General features: G+C 43.5%; 1 protein-coding gene across 1 annotated transcript in view; it reads right to left on the minus strand.

The window, feature by feature from the left end:
• LOC140685448 (XIAP-associated factor 1-like) overlaps positions 1-24,442 on the minus strand; it is a 118,543-nt gene that overhangs the window by 52,820 nt on the left and 41,281 nt on the right. Inside the window, 1 exon segment of the mRNA XM_072940707.1 lies at positions 12,608-12,700. Within this exon segment, the coding sequence (XP_072796808.1) occupies positions 12,608-12,700 (93 nt within the window).

A 24,442-nucleotide genomic window follows, 5' to 3' on the forward strand; every position in this document is an offset into this window, starting at 1 on the left:
AGAGAGCTGGGTGCTTGAAGTGGTTTCCATCTCCAATTAAAAATCTGCCCATTTCATCCTTCCCTTAGTTAATTAGTTAATAGTAAGAATTACTCACAAAGTGTGAAATTTTTTTAAAGAATAAAACCGGAAAGTCTGGAACCAGTTTTTCTTTCTTTAAAGTAAAAGAGGTATGATGCGGTGAGCAGAACATTGGTGCACGTGAAACAAAGCAAATAATCATTCCTACTGCGTTTGGGTTTTTTCTTATTTCTCAACTTCCTGAAGAGAACCCTCTATATCTGCTTACAGATTCCGGTTATTTTTAAACAAGCTATAACTGAGTAACAGTTTTTAAAGGCAGAAGGCCCTAAAATATACAGCTCCCATAATAATACACATTTAACTATAAAAGGTGGAAAGACACAATGTTCCTTATTTTTATCCTAACTGCAAACAAAGCTATGGTTACAAGTAGGTTAGAAGCAATATACGGGTTTAATTCCAAAGATTTATAAACATCTTTTGAAAACGTCTGGTACGGGTCAATCATTTCCAGAGACGTGCGTTCCAGGTGACTCACATCCCATCTGACCTGCTGATTTCTTACTCTATAGACTGAACAATTTCCAAATGCTTGAAACTGATCCAACGTGTGGTGGACCCAACAGAGACGCACCACCGAGTTCCTCCTTCAAGGAAGGACTTGGGACCCCAGTTACCAGGAGTGCTTTCAGCAGTTGGCCGTTGGCCATCAGCCTCCTTAGGGACTGCCTCAAGGGCACAAAGCTGTCCTGCCCAAGGACATGCTCTTTCTCCCCAGGGCATCCCGCATCCAATGACTGACTGAAATGAGGTCTAAAGACCCAGCCACATGAAGCCACTTTGGCTCCAAAGCTTCCCGAGGGGTTGGCTAAAGCTGTCTCCCAGCTCAGCCTCTCCCTCTGCCCATCCTGCTTCTGTGGCCTCCCTCCTGCAGGTGTGGTTCCCACAGGGACTCCCCAGTAAACATCGCACATACTGAACTCCCTCCTGAGTCTGCTCCCAAGAGATCCCAACCTGGGACTCCATGCTTCTATGGGTAGCAAAAAGGTACTCAATTTCCAAGGTTAGTGGCACAAATTGAGAGAGAAGGCTGGACAAAAGCTTTCCTAATTATCTTGGTACTGTGTCTCCTCCCTGTAACCTACACTCCACGGGGCTTTCAAACTCAACCTAGAGAAAGACTGAGTGGCTCAGTGTTAGCTGCAGTCAGACAAAGGAGCACAGGGGAATTCGCGGTGTGCCACGGGAGGCACCGGGTCCGCCCGCAGACTTCCGAGCAGGGGGAGGAGTTCTACCACCTGGGGCACGACGGACTGTGAACTAGACCATCCGACCTACTCCCGTTCAAGTCTGAGTCTGTCTCTCTTGTGTATCCACACACACACTCACACAGATGCTCCGCGTCTCCTTCTCCTTCTTCACATGGAAAACTGAGGCCTGACTCCAATGGTGTTAGTCAGGTTACGTGTACATATGTGATTTAAGATAAAAAACAAAAACAATCGCCTTACCAACTCACACCCTAAACCGCCACCACCAGCCATCTCTCCATGAGCCCGCCTGAGACACGGCTCTCCTAATCCCAGCTACTTACTGCTTCCCAGACTCTGCCCATTTCTGGCAAGAAAAAGTGCAAGAGAAAGTATTGTTTTTAAAACAAGACAAAACCAAAATAGCGACTCCAATGCTCTTTGACTGGGTGACAAAATAGTAAAGGAGCATTTACCTCACTCCCATCACCAGCCCAGGCTGAGCGGAGGAGGAGTCTGGTGGTACAAGTCCTACAGGAGTCAGGAGTGACACCAGGAAGCAAGGTGAGGGTCACTTCCGAGTACAGGGCCTCGAATGACCCTACCCAGGTGACCCCAAGGTCAGAAACACACCAGGGTCTCCTTAAGTTCACATATTCGTGGGTACACAACACTCACCACAGAAACACGCTCAAAGGCTGGTTGTTAATTCCTCAGTACACAACAGAAACTTTTTTAAAGTTGTGTTTATGGATTTCAAACTAACCAAACTGGCCGACAGAACTATTTTACCTTTGATGTCAACCCAGTTCCTAGTGACTATTTAAAATGCAGTATGAAACAACTGCAGTAACAATAAAAAAAAAAAGGTCTCCATCATTGCATTCGGGATGTTTTTGCTGACTCCTCTCTCCTGGCGGGACCGTCCAGATGGAGGAGAACCCCGTGTTCCTCCCCAAAGCACCCGGGCCAGGCCGGGCTACCTCTGTGCTCCAGCCGCTTTAATGGTTCTGAACCAACCTGGGTTCCTCTCCTGCGCGGTCTCTCCCGGCCGAAGCACTTGGTTCTAATCAGACCACTTCCTTCCTGCTGCTTTGGTTTTTATTACCAGCGCTCTTCAATCCTTTTCACCACCCCAGATGCTAAACAACTTCCACTCAGTAAAGCACATTCTCTGTGACTCGTAGCGAGAGGCCAAGCTTAGCGGAAGGTCTTCCCTAAGGGACACGACCTTCACAGAGTCCACATGAAACGGAGGAGTGAGGATGGGTCCCCGGCAGCTTCCACCCGCCCCCCACCAGATCCCCTTCCCTTCCTCGTCTCAGGAATCACACATTCTCAGCCCCTCACAGATCCTCCCAGCACAGAGAGATGTAGGCACAGGATAAACGAACCATGTTGAGTGGGGGCCCACGGACAGAAAAGAGTTAACACAGCCGGCCTGACTGCCTTTCTTCCAAAACTGGTCCTTGGTTGGTGTTTGGGAACTTGGATTTGGGGAGGGTTCCCACCGCTAACTGATAAGTGTGGTCGCTGTTCCTAAACTGTATAAACAGTATAGTTTATGCTGAATGTCTGCTTTCCTTCTCGAATTTGGGACTGTGCCAGGGGGCGTGTGCCTCCGTGACCAATCCCATCAAAAAAAACCCTGGGCTCTGAGTCTCTTGTGAGATGCCCCGGCTGGCAACATCTCGCAGGTGTCACGATGCGCTGCCGGGGGTCTGAGCGCATCTTGTGGCTCCACCCATTGGAAGAGGCCCGTGGGAAGCTCACGCCTGGGTTTCCCTGGACCTTGCCACGCACCTTTCCTCTTTGCTGATTTTGCTCTGTGCTCTTTCACTGTAACAAATCCTCATAATAACCACGAGTCTAACTAGAGCCGATTCTTGTTATTCATGGGAGTGGCAGCCTACAAAGCCACCGTGAACACTGAATTCGCAAATACGGAGCCTCCGCTCCTGAAGGAAACAGGTATGCGTACATGTGTGCCTGAAATCCTGAAAACAGCTCATCCTGGTAGATTCTATACTCTCCATTTTTCAGAAGAGAACATAGGGTTCAGAAGTGCTAACTGACTTGCCTGAGGCTGCCCCACTAACTGGAGCCAGAGCCGAGCTTCAAACAACGTCCATCTGGCCCCGGAGCCCGAGCCTCCCCTCTTTGGTCACCTCTGGAGCAGAAATGAAAAGGCAGAGCGCCGCCTGGTCTGCCTTTGGCTGGGAACGTGCTCATCGGATAACTCGAAATGCTCACCTCTTCACGATGTCTGTGAGCAACGGCGGAGGCACTCAGAGTACTGACTTCGGGGTTACACGTAAATGTTAGTGAGCTGACAAGTATATGCTGAGTCCTGTGAGTCCTTCTAGCAAAGCACCAAACCCGGGGGTGGCCCTGGGGACCCCGACATGGCCTCCACGGAGAGCTCCAAGTCCACCCCAGCCTGCAAGGGCGTCAGCAAAAGGACAGCATTATCGCTGGGTCAAAGCAGCAAAAGGCAGAGCTCCCAGCGCGACCTGCCCTCGCATCTGTGATTACTCTGGCTTCCCTCGGGTCTCTCGTTTTGGCTTTCTTGTCCTCCATTCTCCACTTCAGCTGCTACAGTTGGCCTGACAGCCGCCCTCTTGGAAGTCAGCTAGGAACTGCGGTGAAGCCCAGGGGAGAGGAAGCGTGATGAATCACCTAGGCCAGCTGTCCCAGGGCCCGAGGATAAATGACCTTTTCCTTGACAACTGTGTCCACAGATTTTCCTTTGGAAAATCCTTGCCTCTCTCTCATTAGATGACCTCTCAGACCAGCTACACGGCCAGAGAAAAGACCAAGATGTTGGCCTAGAAGAAAGGGGCAAAGGAGTCACTAGACCAGAGGGCAAAGTAAGTCCTTGTGACCCAGAGTGGACCCAACCCAGGTCATCATCAGAGTTAAAGCCATTGGCAAAGCCAGATGAACATCAGACATGTGTCTGAGTATCATTTCTGCAAAGCCAACAAATTTAAAGAATCTGGGTTCCTCACATGACTATAAAGATTTACTCAATCATGCCTGTACAATGAAGCCCGGATAAAAACTCTTGAACAATGAGGTTTGGGGAGTTTCTGGATTGGTAAACACATTGATGTGCTGGGAAGGCGATGTGCCTGAAGAGGGCACGGAAGCTCAGTGGGCACCCCGACCCCAAGACCTTGCTCTCTGTACCTCTTCCATTGGCTTTCCTGGGTTGTATCCTTTACAACACAACTGTAATTGTAAGTATAACATCTTCCTGAGCTCTGTGAGTCAGTCCAGCAAGTTATGGACTCCCGAAGGGGGGTCGTGGGAACCCTGTATTTGTGGCCAGTGGGGCAGAAGTGCTTAGGGATCCTCGGGACTGGTGGCTGGAATCCAAAGTGAGGGCAGTCTTGGGGGCTGAGCCTTCACATCTGACATTAACTCCAAGTAAACAGTGTCAAAATGGAATTAAACTATTGGACACCCAGTTGGTGTTGGAATAACAAACTTGCTCTCATTGGCTCTCTCTCTCTCCCACTAGTCCGTTACTATAAACTAGCCCCTTCCTACAGATGAATAATGAATGTTCTGATAAAGAACTGATTTTACATCACTGAGTACTTAATACCCAAAGTGCATGGAAAATAATCACCTAGTTCCATATCTCTAACTGTCTTATCTTCAAGCAAATGCATCTATAAACACATCAGATGAGAACATGGAGGTAGAACTCACATCACAGAAGCCCTAGAAAACAGCTTTCACAGACTGTCTTAAAAACTTGCTTAGCTGAAGCTTCCAGAACACTAGCTATTTCATCAAAATGATTTCTATAGATACTGGGATCTTGTAAAAAAGTATAAAAGAGACTTTGAGCTCAAGACAGTAGAGCTGCCCCCTTCCTTCCCAAGAGCACCATTAATTGCCAGTAAAAATATTTTGTGAAAGAATAAATCCATGGTGGCTCAGAAAACATGAAGGAGTGCTATCAGTGAATAAGTCATTTTAAAGGCTTTCTTTAAAAAAAAAAAAAAAGATAGCTAGGACTATATTGGCAAATAGACCAAAACTTAAAAAAAAAAAAAGCAACTTGAAATACATGATCAGTGCTACAGACAGGAGCTCTTTCTCCCTGATAGAACCCTGGAGAAGCTCCAAGCTTGGAGTCAATGGCTATTGGGAGCCAAAGAATGGCCTACAGAGAAGAGGCTGTGAGGCAAGAGTCAGGGCATCTGAGGGGAGAGCTGTCTAGAGAGCAGCTGAGCCGGCCGGCCCTCACCCCCGTCCAGCGGAGGCGGGTCTGCAGTGCTGGTCCCCAGCTGGAGCCCCAGAGCAGCTCTCTCTGCCTGGGGAGTGCCCCTGGGGTTGGTGGCCAGGCTAGCACAGGAGTCAAAGAAGAGTCTCTAAGAGACACACAGAGGCGAAAAGAGATAAAATACATAGAAGACGGCACCCCAAGGTTAAAGTTCTCCTTCCCTTAGTGATTTTGGGGCAAGGCTTAAAGCAAAGAGTTCTGAATCTGCTGTGTCCTCTTCTGCCCTAAAGGAAGAGCTACCTGCTGGTCTACACGGACCATCTATACGGAGGACATTCAAGAAAGAAGATCCCGGAGTAAGTAAACCAACCGAAATGCCGAGAAAAGCCTGTCGGCCAACTATACTCATCAACGTGGTTCCTGGCTCATAAACACGAAGCCAGTGAAGAATCAGCAGATGCGCAAGGAGAAGCCCACAGCACGCGCAGGCGTCTGCTCGGGCTGCTTAACAAAGTACCAGGGCTGGGGCGCTTAAACCACAGACATCTATTTCCTCACCATTCTAGAGGCTTGAAGTATGAGATCAAGGTGCCAGCAGAACTGGTTTCTTCTGAGGCCTCTCTCCTTAGCTTGCAGACGGCCGTCTTCTCCCTGTGTCTTCCCTCTGTGTGTGTCTGTGTCCTGATCGCCTCTTCTTATGAGAACACTGGTCATCCTGGATTAGGGCCCACCCTAACGACCTCACTTGAGCTAAGTCACCTCTGAAAAGACCCTATTTCCAAATACTATCAAAGTCTGAGGTTCTGGGAGTTAGGACTTCAACCTATGGATTCTGAAGGGGACATAACTCAGCCCAAAACAGCGTGAAAGAGAAAAGACTGAGATGAACAAACCAAAACTCACCTGGGGGACACAGAAATACTGCAAGGAGCAGAAGGAAAATGTAAAGTTCTGACCAGTACCTTTCAAAGGTTTAAAAGATTTTACAATCTTAAAAACATACTTCTGCTGGGGGAGGGGGCTGTAAGCATGAAAGCTTCCTGGTGTTTAAAAGTGTAGTTCTCCAAATCAAAAGAAGTAAATTAGAAGAGCTGAGTAATAGCATGAATACAACAATTGTAACAGAATCCAGTAAAAACATGTTGGTAAATCTAAATAAAATACTGACTGTAGAAAAAAAAAAGAGAGCTTCAGTTTAAAACAACATCAGAGGGGAGGAGTTTGAAGGAAAGTTTAAGAATTTTAAACTTGATTTATTCGGAGAGATTTATTTGCTTTAGACTTTGTTAGAAAAATGTAAACTTAAGTGTACACGTTAAAAATGTAAGTGCGGCTGTGGCCCAAGGTGGGTGGCCTCGTTGGGCATCTTGTTCTTGGGTGGGGATGGGGGAAACTCGTTTTCCCATAAAACTGTCCTTTCTCGGCTCCTGGCTTTATATGGAGAGTCCGCTTTCAGCCCCACACAGCGCACAGGGACCACAGTCTCAACTCCCGCCTCGGCGTGGGTGTTTGAACGCTAGCCCCTGTGGTATGGAGCTGTTCAGGTATCTCCCAGGGCCACGAGGCTTCAACTCCACTCACCGCGATGGGTCGGTGCCCTCACTTCTGACACCTGGAGAACTCTCTTTCTTGCTTTCCAGCTCAGCTAAGAAGTACATATCCATTTTTAAAAAATCTTTCATCTCATGTCCCCATATGTTTGGAAAAGGCAGCAAGTGGACTCCCTTATCAGCTCAGTCCACTGCTTTGACTAAAAGTCTGTACTGTGAATAAACACAGTAAATGGCAGAAAACACTTCTAGACAGCTTAGAATGTGTGAGGGGCTATTCTCACCTTCGTAACAACACTCTACAAGGGGCATGAAAACCCCCATTTTCTGGACAAGAAAGTTGGGACAGAGAAAGAGGAAGGTCCCAAAGCCAGTGAGTATCAGAGGCAGTTTGGTTTCTATTAAATATTGCCTCTATGATGGTCATTTGTGTCATTCAACCTCCTCCTCCTCAACCAGACAAGCCGGGAGGATTACGCCTCCCGGTGGCCGGGTGGGACACAGGATTAGCTCAGACCAATGAGAGCTGAGTGAAACTGACAGGTCACTGCTGGGCCACAGCATTTAACTGCAGGAACGAGACCCTCGAGAGCTCTCTTACTCTGGCACAGTGACCAGCAGTGTTTGAAATGGTGGCTAATCTATCAGTCAGGGAATCTTAAGTCTATGTTCGCCACTGACCCACAGTGGACATGTACTGAAAGATAAAAAAATACAACCAGCGTTTGCTAGTTTAAGCTACTTATTATTTGGGGGGTTATTTTTCATAAAAGTTAATTTATTTGTGTTAGTATGTAATGGTTTATTATTGTTATGTTTAAAGCAATGAGTAAATAAATATTTTAACTGTCTGCTTTTAACTTCTAATGCAGTTAGTATTGATGGCTACAATCTATATAAACAAAAGCTCTTAGGAGTTCTCAACAATTTTTAAGAATATAAAGCGGCCCTAAACCACAAAGTTTGAGAATCACTAAGCCAGGTAAACACTAACCAAATGAAAGCGCAGACTGTGATCTTAAAATCAGATCAATAGACCTAAAGGTGAAAAGCATCAGAGATATACATATTTCCACAGTGATAAAAAAAAAAAAAGACAGAACTATCAAAATAAAATTAAATAATTCTGTATATGTATGTACCCAATAACCTTCCTCAAGATACTTTATGAACTGCTGGAACGTGGTTGTAATAAATCCACAGATCTATAATAATACACTATGAATGTTCCTCTGATAATTGTGCAGTGCACAACCTGTTCAACACTGAAGGTGATCAAGAATGTCCTTGCGCTCATGGAGAGACACAAAAATAAAGATATATAAAGAAATGTTTTTTTAAAAAATTCAGCCAGGAGCTCTAATGGACCCTTACAGTGGTAATTCACTGATGTGTGTATGAAATCTGATGATTTTGTGTCCTTCAAGGAGCACAGTCACATTGTCTCGCTCTTTCAAAGGACACCCTGGTCCCCTCAATCCTGGTACTGACATTGTCAAGACAAGTGGCATTCCTCATCATCGTGGTTTCTTCCAAAAAGCCAGGTGAGGCTCAGAGATTGACAGAGAAACATCAAAAGGCTTGGCCTAGATTGGGATATTTGAACACCAAAAGGGTGATGAGGACCGGCACATACTGACAGGGATTTGTGAAACAGCCCGTTCTTGGTGTTATTCATCCATCAGAACCAGGACTCTGCGGTCCTCCTTGGTGCTGACTCTAAGGTTTGGCCAATGCCCAAATCAGGTCTCAGAAACATCTACTTCAGTCAAGCCAGTCAAGCCACACCCATTCATTTTCTCGTTTTAGCATTCATTCCTTTCGAAAGACCCTGTCCTCCTGAGCGAGAACTTCGGGGAATTTTTCAGTAAAACTGTACCACAACTTCATTCGGGAACAGCACCTGGGCAGCCAGGCTGGCCCGAGCTCCCTGCGCCCAGCCATCCCGTTCGCTGTGAACTGTGATCCCAGTGAGGTGGTCTCCTTGGCTCAGTCCCTCTCCCGTCACCCCTCACTTACCCCCAGCTCCGAACCCCACACCCACTAGACGCCCAGGTATTTCCACTGAACTGCCGACCCTCTTCCTCGCAGGGCCTGGCCACTGGCACATGAACAGGGAACGACATGTGCCGGTCAGGCCCTTTTTAACTCTCTCTGGAAAGGCTGGAAACTGATGGTAATTCGTCCCTTCAGCTTTGTGGTTATGTTCTCAGTGGCGTGTATTTTGTTAGGAAGGTTTCAGTACTTGATTCCAAAATGGCCTGACTCACCATGACCTAGCCTGTTGTTTCTCTCATCTAATGAAAACCAAAACAACAATTTAATAATTATTCGGTCAATAAACCAAACAGACATACTGACACCACAAGGGGTATCCTTCTCCAGGGTCTCAGGGGCCTCATTACACACTCGGGTCACAGGAAAAATCCACATGGGGCTGCAACCCTATACTCAGCACCTAGAGATATAATGGCCTTAGTGGTTTTGACAAAAGGAATAAAGGCTGATGACAGTCCTGGCAGGATATAATTTTTTGCCCTCAGAGAGTCTCTCTGTCCCTGTGAAAGAAATGGCTGATTCTGCCCTATTTCTGGGGAGCAAATGTGCACACTGGAAAACCACCGGTGTAACTGCCACCTCTCTGGGGGGCCACCGCAGAGAAAACCCAGCTTATTTTGGCAACGAATGGAAAAATACCTCGTTTGTCTATGTACACATGCATGCATCCGGGTCTGGAATGGAGATGAGGACCAGGGAGTCGTGGAAGAGGCAGCATCAGGATGGGGGTAAAACGTGTGGTGGGAAGAAAGAGTCTCTGTGCCCAGGATGGCAGACATGTACGTATGTAACCAGGTGAATGTTCCAGAATTTGTCACGTGAGTGTGTGAGAGGCAATGTAAAAAGTACAGCACTAAATAGACCCTCTCAGCGTGTCCAACAAGGGCCCTGGGTCTCACACTTGGCAGGACACTGAAATCACCTGGGGGGCTTTAAAAAATACTGGCGCTTGGGCCTCACCCTAGAGATCCTGACTTAACTGGCATAAAGAGCTGTGGCAGGCAGAGCAGTGCCCCCCAAAGACGTCTCCATCCTGGAACCTGAGGATATGCCAGGTTTCGCGGCCAAAGGGCCTTAAGGTTGCAGACGGAGTAAGCCTGCTCAATCAGTTGGCCTTAAATAGGAAAACTACTCTGGACTATCTCACTGGGCCCAATGTAATCCCAGAGGTCCTTCAAGGTGGAAGTGGGAGGCAGAAGTCAGAGGTCAGAGTGACACAGTGAGGAGGACTCCATCTACTGCTGCTGGCTCTGAGAATGGAGAAGGGGCCGCAAGCCAAGGGATGCAGGCGGCCCACAGAAGCCGGAAAAGGCAAGGGAAGTCATCCTCCCCCAGAACCTCCAGGAAGGAACACAGCCCTGCCGACACCCGGTTTTAGCCCAGGGATGCCCACGTCAGACTTCTGACCTCCAGAGCTGTAAGATAAGGAGTTCGCGTTGTTTGTAGCCGCTGGGGCTGTGGCAGTTTGTTACAGCCGACAACAGAAAACCAGCTCAGGCACGGCCTGGGCTTTGGAGGCTTATAAGATCTTCGGGTGATTCCAATACACTGCAAAGCAGGAGACCCACTGAACAAGGAAAAAGACAAGACAAGGACAGGCTCGTGTGCTTGATTACACAAGAAAAATGCTTGATTTCACCTGGAAAGTCAGCAAGCTACCACACCGAAGTACGTACCATCAGTTCTCAGCCCTGGACCGCAGGTTACTAGACATGGGTGAACTAAATAAGCACATCACAGGATGGGCGTGCCTCACCAGCGTGGTGGCCAGTGAGCTTTCGAGTCGGACCCACTGCACAGGCTAAACTTCCTTGGGCTAATGCACAGTAACACGCACGACAGGCAGACTTCCTATAGAGCTCATTTTCTTACAAACACTGCCTTCCAAGGAAGGAGCTGGCCAATGAGCAAGCTGGAGGCAAACACAACAATTAGCACATCCACATTAGCACCATCAGGAAAGGACTGAACTGCCCTCCTCTCTGTGCTTGAATCATTAAAAACCACTATTGGGATTGTAAAGATAGACGGCTTCTCCACTTGCTTTGGGAATCTATTCACCTATGATGGTGGTAGATAGATGGAACTAATTTATTTACTCACTCATTTACGATAGATGAAGGGAACAGTGCTGTGGGAACAAATGAACTCATTCTCCGTAGAGATCAGGAGAAGTGGCACTGGCACAGTTTGACAGGTGCAGCCCCACCTCCAGCGTGAGCAGCCGCCCACCCCCAGGGCTCCGACGCTCCCACAGACGTAACTTTTCTTGAAAGTCATCCCACCCCGAGCCTCTGGGATACTAAGACCAAGAGCCAAGACCTTGGAACCGTTTATTTACTACTCTTCTCTCCCTACCTTGTCTTCCTTAAAGAGGAAGCTACTGTAGCAGAAAAAAGCAGTCACAAGAGAATCAGAAGGGCTGAGTCTGAATTTCAGTTCTGTCCCTTCTAAGTGAGGTGACATTAGGGGGACCCTCAGGCACTCTGGGCTTTATCTCCAACAAACAGAGAGAACACTGTCTTGGTGATGCTGTGCCGTGCATCGAATGAAATGACATAGATAAAAATACTTAGGACATAGCAGGGGTCTTCAATAAATGTTAGCCTCACTGAAACGCTGCCACACATCAGCTCTGTGCTGAAGCGTCCCACATCCCTTCCCTGTGGTCCTGTCCCCTCACCAAGCTCTGGGACCTCGTCTCCCGCTGTCCACTCGACACTGAGACTCGGCTCTCTCCCTGACATCTCTAACTGGACACATTCAAAGTGGACCTAGGCTCTCTGCTCACAAACCAGTGGCTCCCCCACCCAATTCCCCTGACCAGGTCCCATCACAGTCCAAGCACCATCAGTCCCCTACCTCCATCCTCTCTCCTCCACCCCTGCTGCTGCAGCCCTCGTTCAGGCTCCCCGTCCCCTCAGACCACGCACCTGGAGCGCAAGAGCCTCTCAGGTAGGCTCTCGACTTCAAACTCTGTCTCTCCCAAGCCGTCCTGCTCGTGGTTTGCAAACGAACCTTCCTCCAACCAGATTCGCCACACCAAGCACTGAATAAAAATCTTTAAGTACTGTTTTGCCCTGAAGCCTGGTGTTTACGATGAAGGAGGAGCCAACTCCACCCAGTGTGTAGATGACAAAGACCCGCACAGCCTGGGTGGCCCCGCCCCACAGCAGCCTGCTTCACTGAGCCACGTCACCGGGAGGCCACGGGGGAGCTCACGGGATAAATGGATCGCAAAACAAAGTATTTTTAAAAGCAGCTCCAGAAAATTGGAAATTTTTTTTACCAAATTTCTTTGCATCATGTTTAATAACCACAATCTACACATCCCACAAATCGTCCTCAATTGCATTAACCTGTAATAATCCATCAATGTGAAACTACTTCATGTGTTTTGTAATATTAAAGTCACTTAACAAGTACACAAGCCGTTAGCATTTATACTAACTGGCAAATCCGGTCAATCTCGGACGTATTCCTACCGTTTTGTTCGTCCAGTTCATTCCCAATTTCCTGCCCCATTTGTTTCTGGCGACTTATGATCAAGGAAAGGGCGTCAAGGCCTGCGTCCTGTTCTGAAAGAAAAAGTAAGACAATCAACTAACTAGAAACCAAAGGAAAACAATTTAAAGTCCAGAAATAGATCCAGGCATGTAACACAATTCAATATATGATCAAAGTAGCATTTTATATCAGTCAGGAAAAGGGAGAGAAAATAGCTAACATTATTGGAACAAAATCAAGAAAAAAGTTAAATACTGACACTTCGGACCTTAAACTACAATGATTTCCAGATGAATTAAATTTTAAATATTAATAATGAAGTATTATGAGATTTGATTATGTAAATGTTTGAACTTTCTGATACTTCATATGTAAAGAGCATGTACAAATCAGTAAGAAAGACAATATTTCAACTTTTTAAATGGGCAAAAGATATAGACAGAAAAAGCACAAAAGAATTATAAAGGAAAATAAATAAAAGCTCTGACATCACTATTGATTTTTTAAAAACATCAACAAACAATAATGAGGGTTTTGGGGGTTTTTTTGACTTGTAAGATTTGTAAGGATTAAAAAGAATGCTAACACCCAGGGTTAAGTAAAGTGTGAAACGGTCCAAAGGGAGCTGTCATGGGACAACAGTTAATATATCTTTTTAGAGAGCAAACTGTGCCTACCTTTTTATCTATCAATTCTAGGTACATATGCAAGAAAACACTCATATAGTATAAAGTGATGTACATACAAGGATATTGCTTCCTATGCTGCTGATCAATTTACTGCCTCTTAGATCCAAGTTCACCCTTCTTTGGCTGCTCTGTGAAAATGGATCTGGGTCCTTGAAATATTTTTCCCTTTACCAGCTTTGTCAGCAGAAGGGACTGCAGAGACACTGCAGGAGGAAACAGTTCTTGCTTCCTGGCTCCAGCCTGTCCTTGTGACAGGCTCGTGCAGGCTTACAGTTTCTCCAGTGTCCAGCTCCTTCAGTGTCCAGCACCCAGCGACAACCCAAGCCAGCCACTTCTCCCAACACACCCTCTCCTTGGGCAGTTTTACAACAGAGTGCCTGCAGTTAGAACAGTATTCCCTGGTCCCCTAAGGACAGATCTCCAGGAAGATCCACCAGCAGGGCGCCCCAGTGACTTCTCTGAAATCCACTGGACTCCCAGCTGTGATCTGGACCTCAGCCCTGGGGGCATGAGATGCTGCCTTGGGTGCCCCATCTCAGCACAAGAGTTAGTGACTGCACCTGCTACCTGCTACTTCTGTCTCTTTACTTCTTGCTAGGTAATCCCTCATTACTCTAACGACCTATTATAGTTAGTAATTCTGTATATTAAATTTTCCAACTTGAAATTTTTTTCTCCAGATTGGACCCAGGCTGACACATTTATAATAGTGAAGAATTGGAAACAACGTAATAATGCCCAGACTCAGTGATTTGTTTAAAAACAGAGTACAGCCTCATAGTAAAACACTATATTGGCCATGAAAAATGATATTGCATGTGTATACTTTGATTTCAAAAGAAATTTGATATGCTATTAAGTAAAAAAAAGCAGAATACAAAACAATGTATAGTAAAATAGCATTTTTGTTTTAAAAAATGTGTCACTTTCCTAGATTTTAAAACTTTAAAAAGAACTCAAGTTACTCAAGATCTTTAAATTTTGATTTCTTTCTTTTTTTTTTTGAATTGGGCAGTCTCAATCTCTTTGTAACTACTTTTTTCCTTTGCTTTCATGTGCACTGGAAAGAACACTCTGAGGCTGAGTCCATAACTCTTTCCACCAAGCATTCTGCCAGATGAGGGTAACATGACATTTGTGGCTTCACTTGTTGATGGGGTTTTTTAAATGACTGTTTCACATGAAGGCATATCTACAAAAGCAGAAATCACAAAGGTCTTCTTGCCCAAGATCATATTAACATTTCCTTATACATTTTTTCCTCGTCTTTTTATGGAATTAAGCCATCACACTTAACTTGTTAATTCATCTGGAATTTATTTAGACTAATGGTGTGAGGTAAGGACCTCTTAGTAACATTTTTTGACACTCCATACTTTTTTTAACTATACAAATGACCTGGTGTCTCTAGGGATCATTCCAAGGGACCATTTTATAGCAAAATCACTTTATAATGAGGTCCTTTTGGTCTTTAGTAACAACTTCTTGGAGGGCCTCCAAGAGAAATCTATCATCAACCTAGTGCTGCTACAGGATGACCAATGTTCCAGTAAAATTCCAAATGCATCCCCAAAATAATCTATATATAGGACTGAGGGTCAAGTATCAATGTGAATTAAAAGGTAAAACAATATAAAAAGTGAAAAGGAAATTCCTTTATGGTTTTAAACTAGGAAAAAAAATCATTCAAGTCCTGATGCTGATTCACCTAATACAGACATGAATTATGAGTGAAAAATATCTACGTTACACTCTTTTCTCTTAATGATGACTCATTATCTGACTTAACTACCTAAAGGTTATCTTGCTAATGCAAAACAGAAAGACGACGAAAAATTCTGCCCTACTTAAATCATTTCCATAAGAACTTGGCACCTCTTCACTATGTTTAGGTGCCACAATAAATTTTCATCCCATAGTTCAAAACCACAGAAGGTCCAGATAACAGAGATGCTGTGGATTTAATAGTAAACATATTGATGACTTGAACTGCTACAAGTCTTAAGGTAGCACTTCTAAGGGGAGGCAGTATGGTCATCTTAGAGGCAATGAACAAAATAGAATGCAGCAACTTGCAAAAATATAAATGATTATCAAGACCTGTGCAGACAGTGATCCAGAACCATGTAAAACTACTATGATGTCATAATGGCAGCTCATTATTAAATCTCCTCTACCTTTTCTATAACCCAAGGCATTATGGTATCACAATAGATCATCTGCAATATATCACACTCTATTAATCATTCTTCAATTTTACGATGCTGTTAACTTTAAAAAAAAAAATGAATGACCATTGTGCTACACAGAATAATGGCCCCCCAAACACGTCCACATCCTCATCCCAGGAATCTGTGAAAACATGACCTTACATGGCGAAAGAAACTTTGCAGATATAATTAAGGTTAAGGAATTTGAGATGGGAGATTATTCTGGATTGTACAAGTGGGCCCCATGTAATCACATGCGTCTTTAGAACAGAGAATCTTTCCCAGCTGTGATCAGAGGGAGCTAGGAAGAAGGGTTAGAGAGGCCACTTGCTAGCATCAAAGACTGAAGAACGGGTCCATGAGCCAAGGGATGTGGGCAGCCTCTACACGCTGGAAAAGGCAAGGGAATGAATTGCCCCCAGAGCCTCCAAAAGAGAACCTAGCCCTGCCAACACCTTGATCTGTATTGTAACATTACAATACACTTATTGTTATAATATTCATTATTGTAACTGTATTGCCCAATAAGATCTGTATTGAACTTCTGACCTACAGAGCTGTAAGACACTAAATTCGCATTTTAAGTCACTAAGTCTATGCTAATTTATTCTAGCAGCAATAGAAAACGAATAATTTTTGGAAAACCCCTGTGGAACAGTTAGGTGTTTAAATGTTTCCTATCTTAAGACCTTCAGTAAAACCACCTTCTAATTAAATATTATGTAACTGTAGGAGGACGACCTGGTGGCTGTAGCTTAAACATAACAGGACAGTCATCATAATGTATTCTTGCCACAAATAACAAACTTGACTCTGATCAAGCCACTAGATCTAACTACCAATTTACAGAAAATTCATGGGACAGAGAAATACGTTAAACAATACATGAGGCTACAAACAGAAGGTCCAGATGGTTGGAAACTACAGGGCAAATGATCTTGTTTCCTCCAAAGAGAACACTGCAAAGAAAAAGGAGCTGGCAAAGGCACTTATCTATCAAAGAAACTTCAGGGACACATCGATTAGTTGTAATGTACACACCATATCCAGATCCGGAACTGAACAACTTAATAAAAACCCACCATGGGACAAGCAGGGGAACCTGAACACTCATCAGATACTCGATTATATTAAGGAATTACTGTCAACTTGGTCATTACAGCCTTGTGGTTTTGGTTTTTTTTTTTAAAAAACAGTCCTTATCTTTTACAAACATACTTTAGAGATTACATTCTCGAATATTCACCAGGGAAAGGATATCATGTCTAGGATTTGCTTCAAAAAATAATCCAGGGATGGGGAGATGGGCTGACACAGAGATGAAACCAGACTGGCCACGAGATGATGATTGCTGAAGCAACTGATGGGTGAGGTGCAATCATTATTGTACTTTCTCCACTGTCATGTGCTTGAAATTGTCAGCAGCAGAAAGTTACCAACATTTTAACAATAAAACCAAGGGACATTCCTAAGAGCTGCCACCTCAGACCCTTTAAACTAGGAAAAAAAAATCATTCAAGTCCTGATGCTGATTCACCTAATACAGACGTGAATTATGAGTGAAAAATATCTACGTTACACTCTTTTCTCTTAATGATGACTCATTATCATGGAGACCCCCAAGGGCTGGGGTTGTGTCTTTTCTTAGGTTCTCGTTCCGGTTCTGAACCCAGCTGGTGGGACAGAGCAAGCACTTAAAAAATGTGTTTACACCACGGAATGACTGCAGACTCTAGGTTTGCAGAAGGAAGAAATGCAGTCCCTGCGACACATACACAGAAGGGCCTCCGGTCAACACCAGATGGCCTCTGAGTTCAGGCAGTAGGAAGAGCAGCTGATGCCGTGGTGTTCGGTGCCGAAGAGAAGCAATGGAAATTCTCCCATCTGACACACAGAAGGGGCTCTCCCTGGATACGGGGAAGCAAGGAACGGACGAGGAAAGCTGAGGTCAAGCGGGGGGAAGTTAATCATTACCTTGGAAAGACTCTTAGAGCAAGTCTTAAGAACAGGTACTTTTGTTTTTAGATTTTGGGGGAAGGAACCCCAGATGAGGTGACAGCTACAGGAAGGCGTATCTTCAGAGAGAGTCGTCTGTGAAGTTACGACTGCACGGGTCCAAAGATGAGCTGCAAAGAAGGGCCAGCATAAGGTGCAGCCTGGCCGGCCACCCGCCCCACAGCCGTTTCAGAGACCTGAGGAAGCAGAAACCCAGAACTAAGGCACCACTTTCCGCTACTAGAAAGGATGTCTACAGACTATGGTAAGGAAAGACGGAGCTAAGTAAGAAGCCCCAGCAACAAGAGATGTCCCAAGGAAACTCAGGGTGACACTCACACCTTCTCCAAGGCTCGTCGTCTGACTGAGACAAGGGTCTGTGCTCACCACAAACCCACCTTCCTTCCTTTTATCTCAGGGATGTTTAAGGTGATCCAGTTACTGTCATCACCTCGCCCATCTTCAGCTGAATGTCCATTTGTGCCTCAAAGTATGGCTTAAGCGGCCCAGAAGCTGAGACCGACAAACTGGCTGCGACCAGGGCTGCCTTCCAGGTCGGGAAGGGAAGGCATTCACTGCCTCGAGTCTAAGCTCTACCGGTGAGCCATTACCTGAGGATGGTTTTCAAAGTGTTCTCTAAGGGTCAACGGAAGTACAGAAAGGCTAACAGACTCCACGGGCAGAAGGCAGTGAGAAATGACCCTTCGGGGCTCTGTATTTTTTTCTAGCGCAGGACCTGGCAACGAAGCAGAGCTGTGCCAACCTCCGCACGGCACCAAGGCACCTGAGCAGAGAAAAGGTCAGTCGGGGTTTCGTGTAAAGATGACTTTTGTTTCTGTGTTTATCCCTGAAAACCAGAATAAACCCTCCTGCTAGGGAGGCGGCAGGGACAGCGCCTTTGGAAACACAAAGGTGAGAGCAGAGAAACATACTGACCTGCAGTACGTGCCACCGCCCCCCCTCCACCCGCCCGCACCCCCAGAGGCCGGCATCTCCCCACTCCGGAAGGTGTTTCTCCAAACGAAGCCCCTTCTCAGGGACAGGGAGACTTTTCCTGACTGAAAACAGCTTTTCTGGGCAAAAAGCAACAATGCCAGAAAATTCCTAAGTATTAGCTAGCCAGACATTCCTTTCAGGAGCCATGAATCCTGCAGAATAAAGCACTGCGAGTGAAAGGCTGGGCTGAGTGCGAAGCGACACTGCTCTTAACTTCTTCACTTTGCTTCAGACACGACATGGGGCCGAGTCCGCAGAATTAGAGACACGGGAGGCTCACTGTTTCATTTCATCCACAATTTCACTGTGGAAAGGGAGTTTAAGATAGAGTTAGACTTCCACCTCTGGGCAAGATGAACTGACAGGGACCAGGTTTACTTCCAGCCTGAAACAACTGGACAACAAAACACAACATAGAACTACAGGCAAAATATACAGAACACCAATTTCAAGATGCGGACATCAGGAAATGAAGGTCAGCACTCCCTGAGAGCTGTGTAACTAATGACACGAGCTCTCTGACTGCCCCAGATCATCCCCCTGAAAGGGTTCCCGGGCCATGGTGGGGAAGGTGGACCCCAGGTAGGGCCCAGCAGCCTCCCTGAGCTGAGAAGAATCCAAGTAGGTCCAGGTAGCCAGAGTAGGTAGCACACAGTGCCGGAGAGGAGAGAGCAGCCCAGGAGATCTGCACGGGGTCCACCTGGAGACCCCAGCTGAGTGCTGATCAGGGCATGGGTGTGCGGAAACTAAACAAGGCTCAGTAAAGAACCACCCGAAAGGGTTCGAGGGAATGATCCTCTGAGCTCAGAGGGGTTGGTTATAGTTTCTATTCCCATGAACCAGGTCTTCTCATAGTTCACGGGGCATCAGACAGAGTATTCAGAATGGTTCTGGCACAGAAGTGAAGGAAATCACCTCTAGACTGGGGTCAGCAAGCATTTTTTATAAAGAGCCAGAGAGCAAATATCTTAGGCTTCGTGGTTCACATGGTCTCTGGCGCAGCTATCCAACCCTGCCGTTGTCACAGGAAAGCATCCGTAACTAACACACAAATGAATGAGCACGGTCGTGTTCCCATAAAACTTTACTCATGGACACTAAACTCTGAACATTATACCATTTTTACAAGTCCCCAAATATTCTTTTTTTTTCAAGTATTCTTTTTTTGACCATTTTTCAACCATTTAAAAATAGAAACACCATTTTTAGCTTGCAGACCATACAAAAACAGGTGGTGATCCAGATGTGGTCCATAGGTCATGGTTTCCTGAGCCCTGCTCTAAAACAAACACTGCTCTGGTCAATGCAAGACCCAAATAACTACACCCTAGAAAAAAAACTCAAGAATATTTTTAGAAAGACAAAAGTACCTAGTACTGAACAAAGAAAAACACTCACATCTGGTTTTCAGATGAATATCTCCTCCATAAGAGTAGGAACAGGGCAAGACGTCTGCTGTCAGCATCTCTACACTGTACCAGAGGTTGTGGCCAGTGTAATAAGGCAAGAAAGAGAAATAAAAGGCATCCAGATTGAAATGAAGAAGTAAAACCATACCAACGCAAAGGCAAAGACTAAACTACATATTGTCTACAAGAACCTCACTTTAAATATAAACAAACACAGATATTAGAAATAAATGGATGGACAAACATAAACCACATTGTCATCAAAAGAAAGCTAATTTCAAACAGAGCCGACCTCAAAGGAAGTAAACTTATCAAGGGTAAAGAGATGCATTGCATAATGATAAGTGGGTCAGTTCTCCAAGACGACAACAATCTCCGACAAGTATGTACCTAACAGGAGAGCCTCAGACTACATGAGGCAAAACAAACTGATGGAACTGCAAGGAGAAATACGTAAGTCCACTGTCACAGCTGGAGACCTGGGCACCCCTCTATCCGAAATGGACAGATCCGGCAGGCACAGCTCAACTCAACACCATTATGATCGACCAGAAATAATGGACAACTATAGACTATTTTATCCAACAACAGCAGAATACACATATTTTTCAAGCACACAGGGACATTCACCAAGACAGACCACATTCTGAGCCATAAAACATACCTTAATAAATTTAAAAGAACAGAAATCATACGTCTGCTTTCAAAATACAATGGAATTGAATGAGAAATCAGTAACATAAAGACAGATGGAAAATCCCAAAATATTTAGAAGTATCTTGTTTACTATCTACATAACACATGATCAAAGAAGAAATCTCAAGAGGACTTAAAAAATATTCTGAACTAAATGAAAACGCAAGTTACCAAAATTTATGAGACATAGCAAAAGCAGTGCATAGAGGGGGAATTTATAGAATCAAATGCTTATATTAGAAAAGAACAAAGATCTAAGATCAATAGTCTAAGTTTCCACCTCAGGAAATTAGAAGAAGAGCAAATTAAGTCCAAAATAAGCAGAAGAAAAGAAATAATAAGAATTAGAGGAGAAATCAATGACACTGAAAACAGGAAATTAAAAGAGAAAACTCAATGAAACTAAAACTGGTTCTTTGAAAAGATCAATAAAACTGATGAGCCTCTAACCAGGCTAACTACCAAAAAAAAAAAAAAAAGAGAGAGAGAAAGGACACAAATGACTAGTATCAGAATGGAAAAGTGGGCATCCCTCAGATCTCATGGACATTAAAATGGTAATAAAGGGAATGTTATGAACAACTTTATGCCCACAAATTTGATAACTTTAGATAACCAATTCTTTAATGGACCAATTCCTTCAAAGACACAAGCTGCCAAAATTCACACAAGACGGAACAGATAATCTGAGTAAGACTGTATTAAAGAAATTGAATTAGGAGCAACATGGATGGACCTAGAGATTATCATATTGAGGGAAGTAAGTCAGAAAGACAAAGCATATGATATCACTTACATGTGGAATCTAAAAAAAAAAAAAAGATACAAATTTTATTTACAAACCAAAAACAGACTCACAGACACAGAAAACAAACTATGGTTACCAGAGGGGAAAGAGCGGGGAGGGATAAATTAGGGGGTGGGCATTAACAGACACATTTTATGGGGCAGGGTATAGCTCCAGGGGTAGAACACATGCTTAGCATGCACAGCGTCCTGTGTTCAATCCCCAGTACTTCCTCCAAAACTAAATAAACCAACCCAATTACCTCCCCCTCAAAAAAGAATTTTAAAAAGATACACTAAACTTAAAAAAAAAAGACATTTTACTATATATAAAATAAACAGCAAAGATCTACTGTATAACACAGGGAACTATATTCAATTTCTTGTAATAAAATATAACGGAAAAGAATCTGAAAAGGAGTAAATAAATATCTATACATATCTGAATCACTTTGATGTATACCTGAAACGAACACAACATTGTAAATCAATTATACTTCAATTAAAAATTTTTTAAAATTAAATATGTATTGATCTGTAAATAACTTGACAAATCATGAAGGTGGCTGGGTGCAGATTATTACTGATTGTTAGGATGGAGTGGTGACTTCCAAGGTCCTTACACACAAAACAAGGAACTAGAAGTCTAGCAAGGACTTTTTAGGTACAACACCAAAGGCATAATCCATGAAAGAAATAATTGATAAGCTGGATTTCATTAAAATTTAAAACTTCTGTTCCGTGAAAGACACTGTCAAGAAAATGAGAAAACATGCTATATAGACTTGCAAAAAATATATCTAATAAAGGAGTGTTATCTAAAACATACAAAAAAGTCTTAATGGACCAAAGATCTTAACAGACCTCACCAAAGAAGGCATACAGATGGCAAATAAGCATTTGAAAAGATGCTCCGTATCATATGCTATGAGAGAGATGCAAATTAAAACAGCAAGATACCACTACACATCTATTAGAGTAGCCAAAACCTGGAAACTGACATCAAATGCTGACAAGAACACAGAGCAACAGGAACCCTCATTCTTTGCTGGTAGGAATGCCTAATGGTACAGCCACTCTGGAAGATAGTTTGGTGATTTCTTACAAAACTAAACATATTCTTACCATACGATCCAGCAACTACACTCCTTGGTGTTTACCCAAAGAGTTGGAAACTTACATGCACAGAAAAACCTGCACACAAATGTTTACAGCAGCTTTTTCACAACTGCCAAAACACAGAAGCAACCAAGATGCCTTTCAGAAGGTGAATGGATAAACTTGGTACATCCAGATAATCGAAAATTCTTCAGTGCTAAAATGAAATGAACTAACAAGCCTTGAAAAAGCATGAAGGAAACTTAAATGCATATTACTAAGTGAAAGAACCCAATCTGAAAAGTCTACATACTGTATGATTCCAATCACTTGACACTCTGGAAAAAGCAAAACTATGGAGATGATAAAAAGATCAGAGATTGCCAAGAGTTGAGAGATGAGGAAGGGATAAACAGGCAGGGCACAGATTTTTAGGGAAGTGGAAATATTCTGTATAATACTCTAATGATGGATATATGTCATTATATATTTGTCCAAACCACAGAATGCACACCACCAAGAGTAAACCCTAAAATAAACTACGGACTTTGTGTGATTATGATGTCAATGTAGGTTAATTAATCCTAACAAGTCTACCATTCTGGTGGGAGATGTTGATAATGGGGGAAGACTATGCATGTGTGGGGAAAGGGGTTATATGGGAACTCTCTGGACCTTCCCCTAAATTTTGCTGTTGACTTAAAACTGCTCTGAAAAATGAAATTGTTTTTTAAAAAGTAAAACTATCTTTATCCATAGATGGCATGACCATTTGTATAGAAAACCCTACAGATTCTACAAGAAAGCTGTTAATAAATTAGTGAATTTAGCAAGGCCACATGGTCCCAGATCAATATATGAAAACCAATTGTATTTTTATATAGTAGCCACAATCAGAAATAGAAATTTTTAAATGCTATTAATAAGAGAATTTAAAAATATGAAATACTTCGGAATGAATATGACAAAAGATGTAGAGACGCGCACAGAAGAAACTACAAAACATTGTTAAGAAAAATTAAAGATGATCTAAATAAATGGAGAGATATACCATATTCATGGATCAGAAGACTCAATATTGTTAAGATGTCAATTCTCCTCAAATTAATCTAAAGGTGCACTGTAATCTCAATCAAAATTCCAGGAGGCTTTTTTGTAGAAATTAAAAGCAGATTCCAAAATTCATATGGAGATGCAAAAGATCTAGAATGGCCAGTAACATTTTTGAAAAAGAACAAAGTTGGAAGACCTAGACTACCTGATATAAAGACTTACGGCAAAGGTACAACAATGGAGACAGTATGTCACTGATGTAAAGATAAAAAAATGGACAAATGGAACTGAGGGGGAGACCAGAAGTAGGCCCACAACATATATGGTCAATGGATTTCTGACAATAGCAGAGTAAGTCAGTAGAGACCCCTCACCGCCAAACGGTGTAGGAACAAACAGATATTCAAATGCAAAAAAAAAAAAAAAAGATTTTTTTGAATTTCTATTTATACCTTGCTATATAAAAAACCAATTCAAAGTAGATCGTAGATCTAATGTAAAACCTAAAACTATAAAAGTTCTAGAAAAAAATAAAGCAGCAAATCTTTGTGGGTTTAGGTAATCAAAGATCTCTAACTGGAGTTCATTAAAATTAAGGAGTTCTGCTCTTTAAAGGATATCGTTAAGAGAATGAAAAATACAAGCCATAGATGGGGAGGAAATATTTGTAAAACACATATATATATATCTCTGAAAAATGACATATAAAAGGATTTACTTTTTAAAATTCTTGTAACTCAGTAATAAAAGACAAACAACTGAATTAAAAACAGACCAACAATTTGAATAAACACTTCATCAAAGAAGACATGCTGATGACAAATAAGTACATGCCCAGATTCACTGGTCATGAGGGAGATACATATTAAAACCACAATGAA

Source organism: Vicugna pacos, chromosome 16, assembly GCF_048564905.1.
Source record: "Vicugna pacos chromosome 16, VicPac4, whole genome shotgun sequence".
Lineage (NCBI taxonomy): Eukaryota > Metazoa > Chordata > Mammalia > Artiodactyla > Camelidae > Vicugna > Vicugna pacos.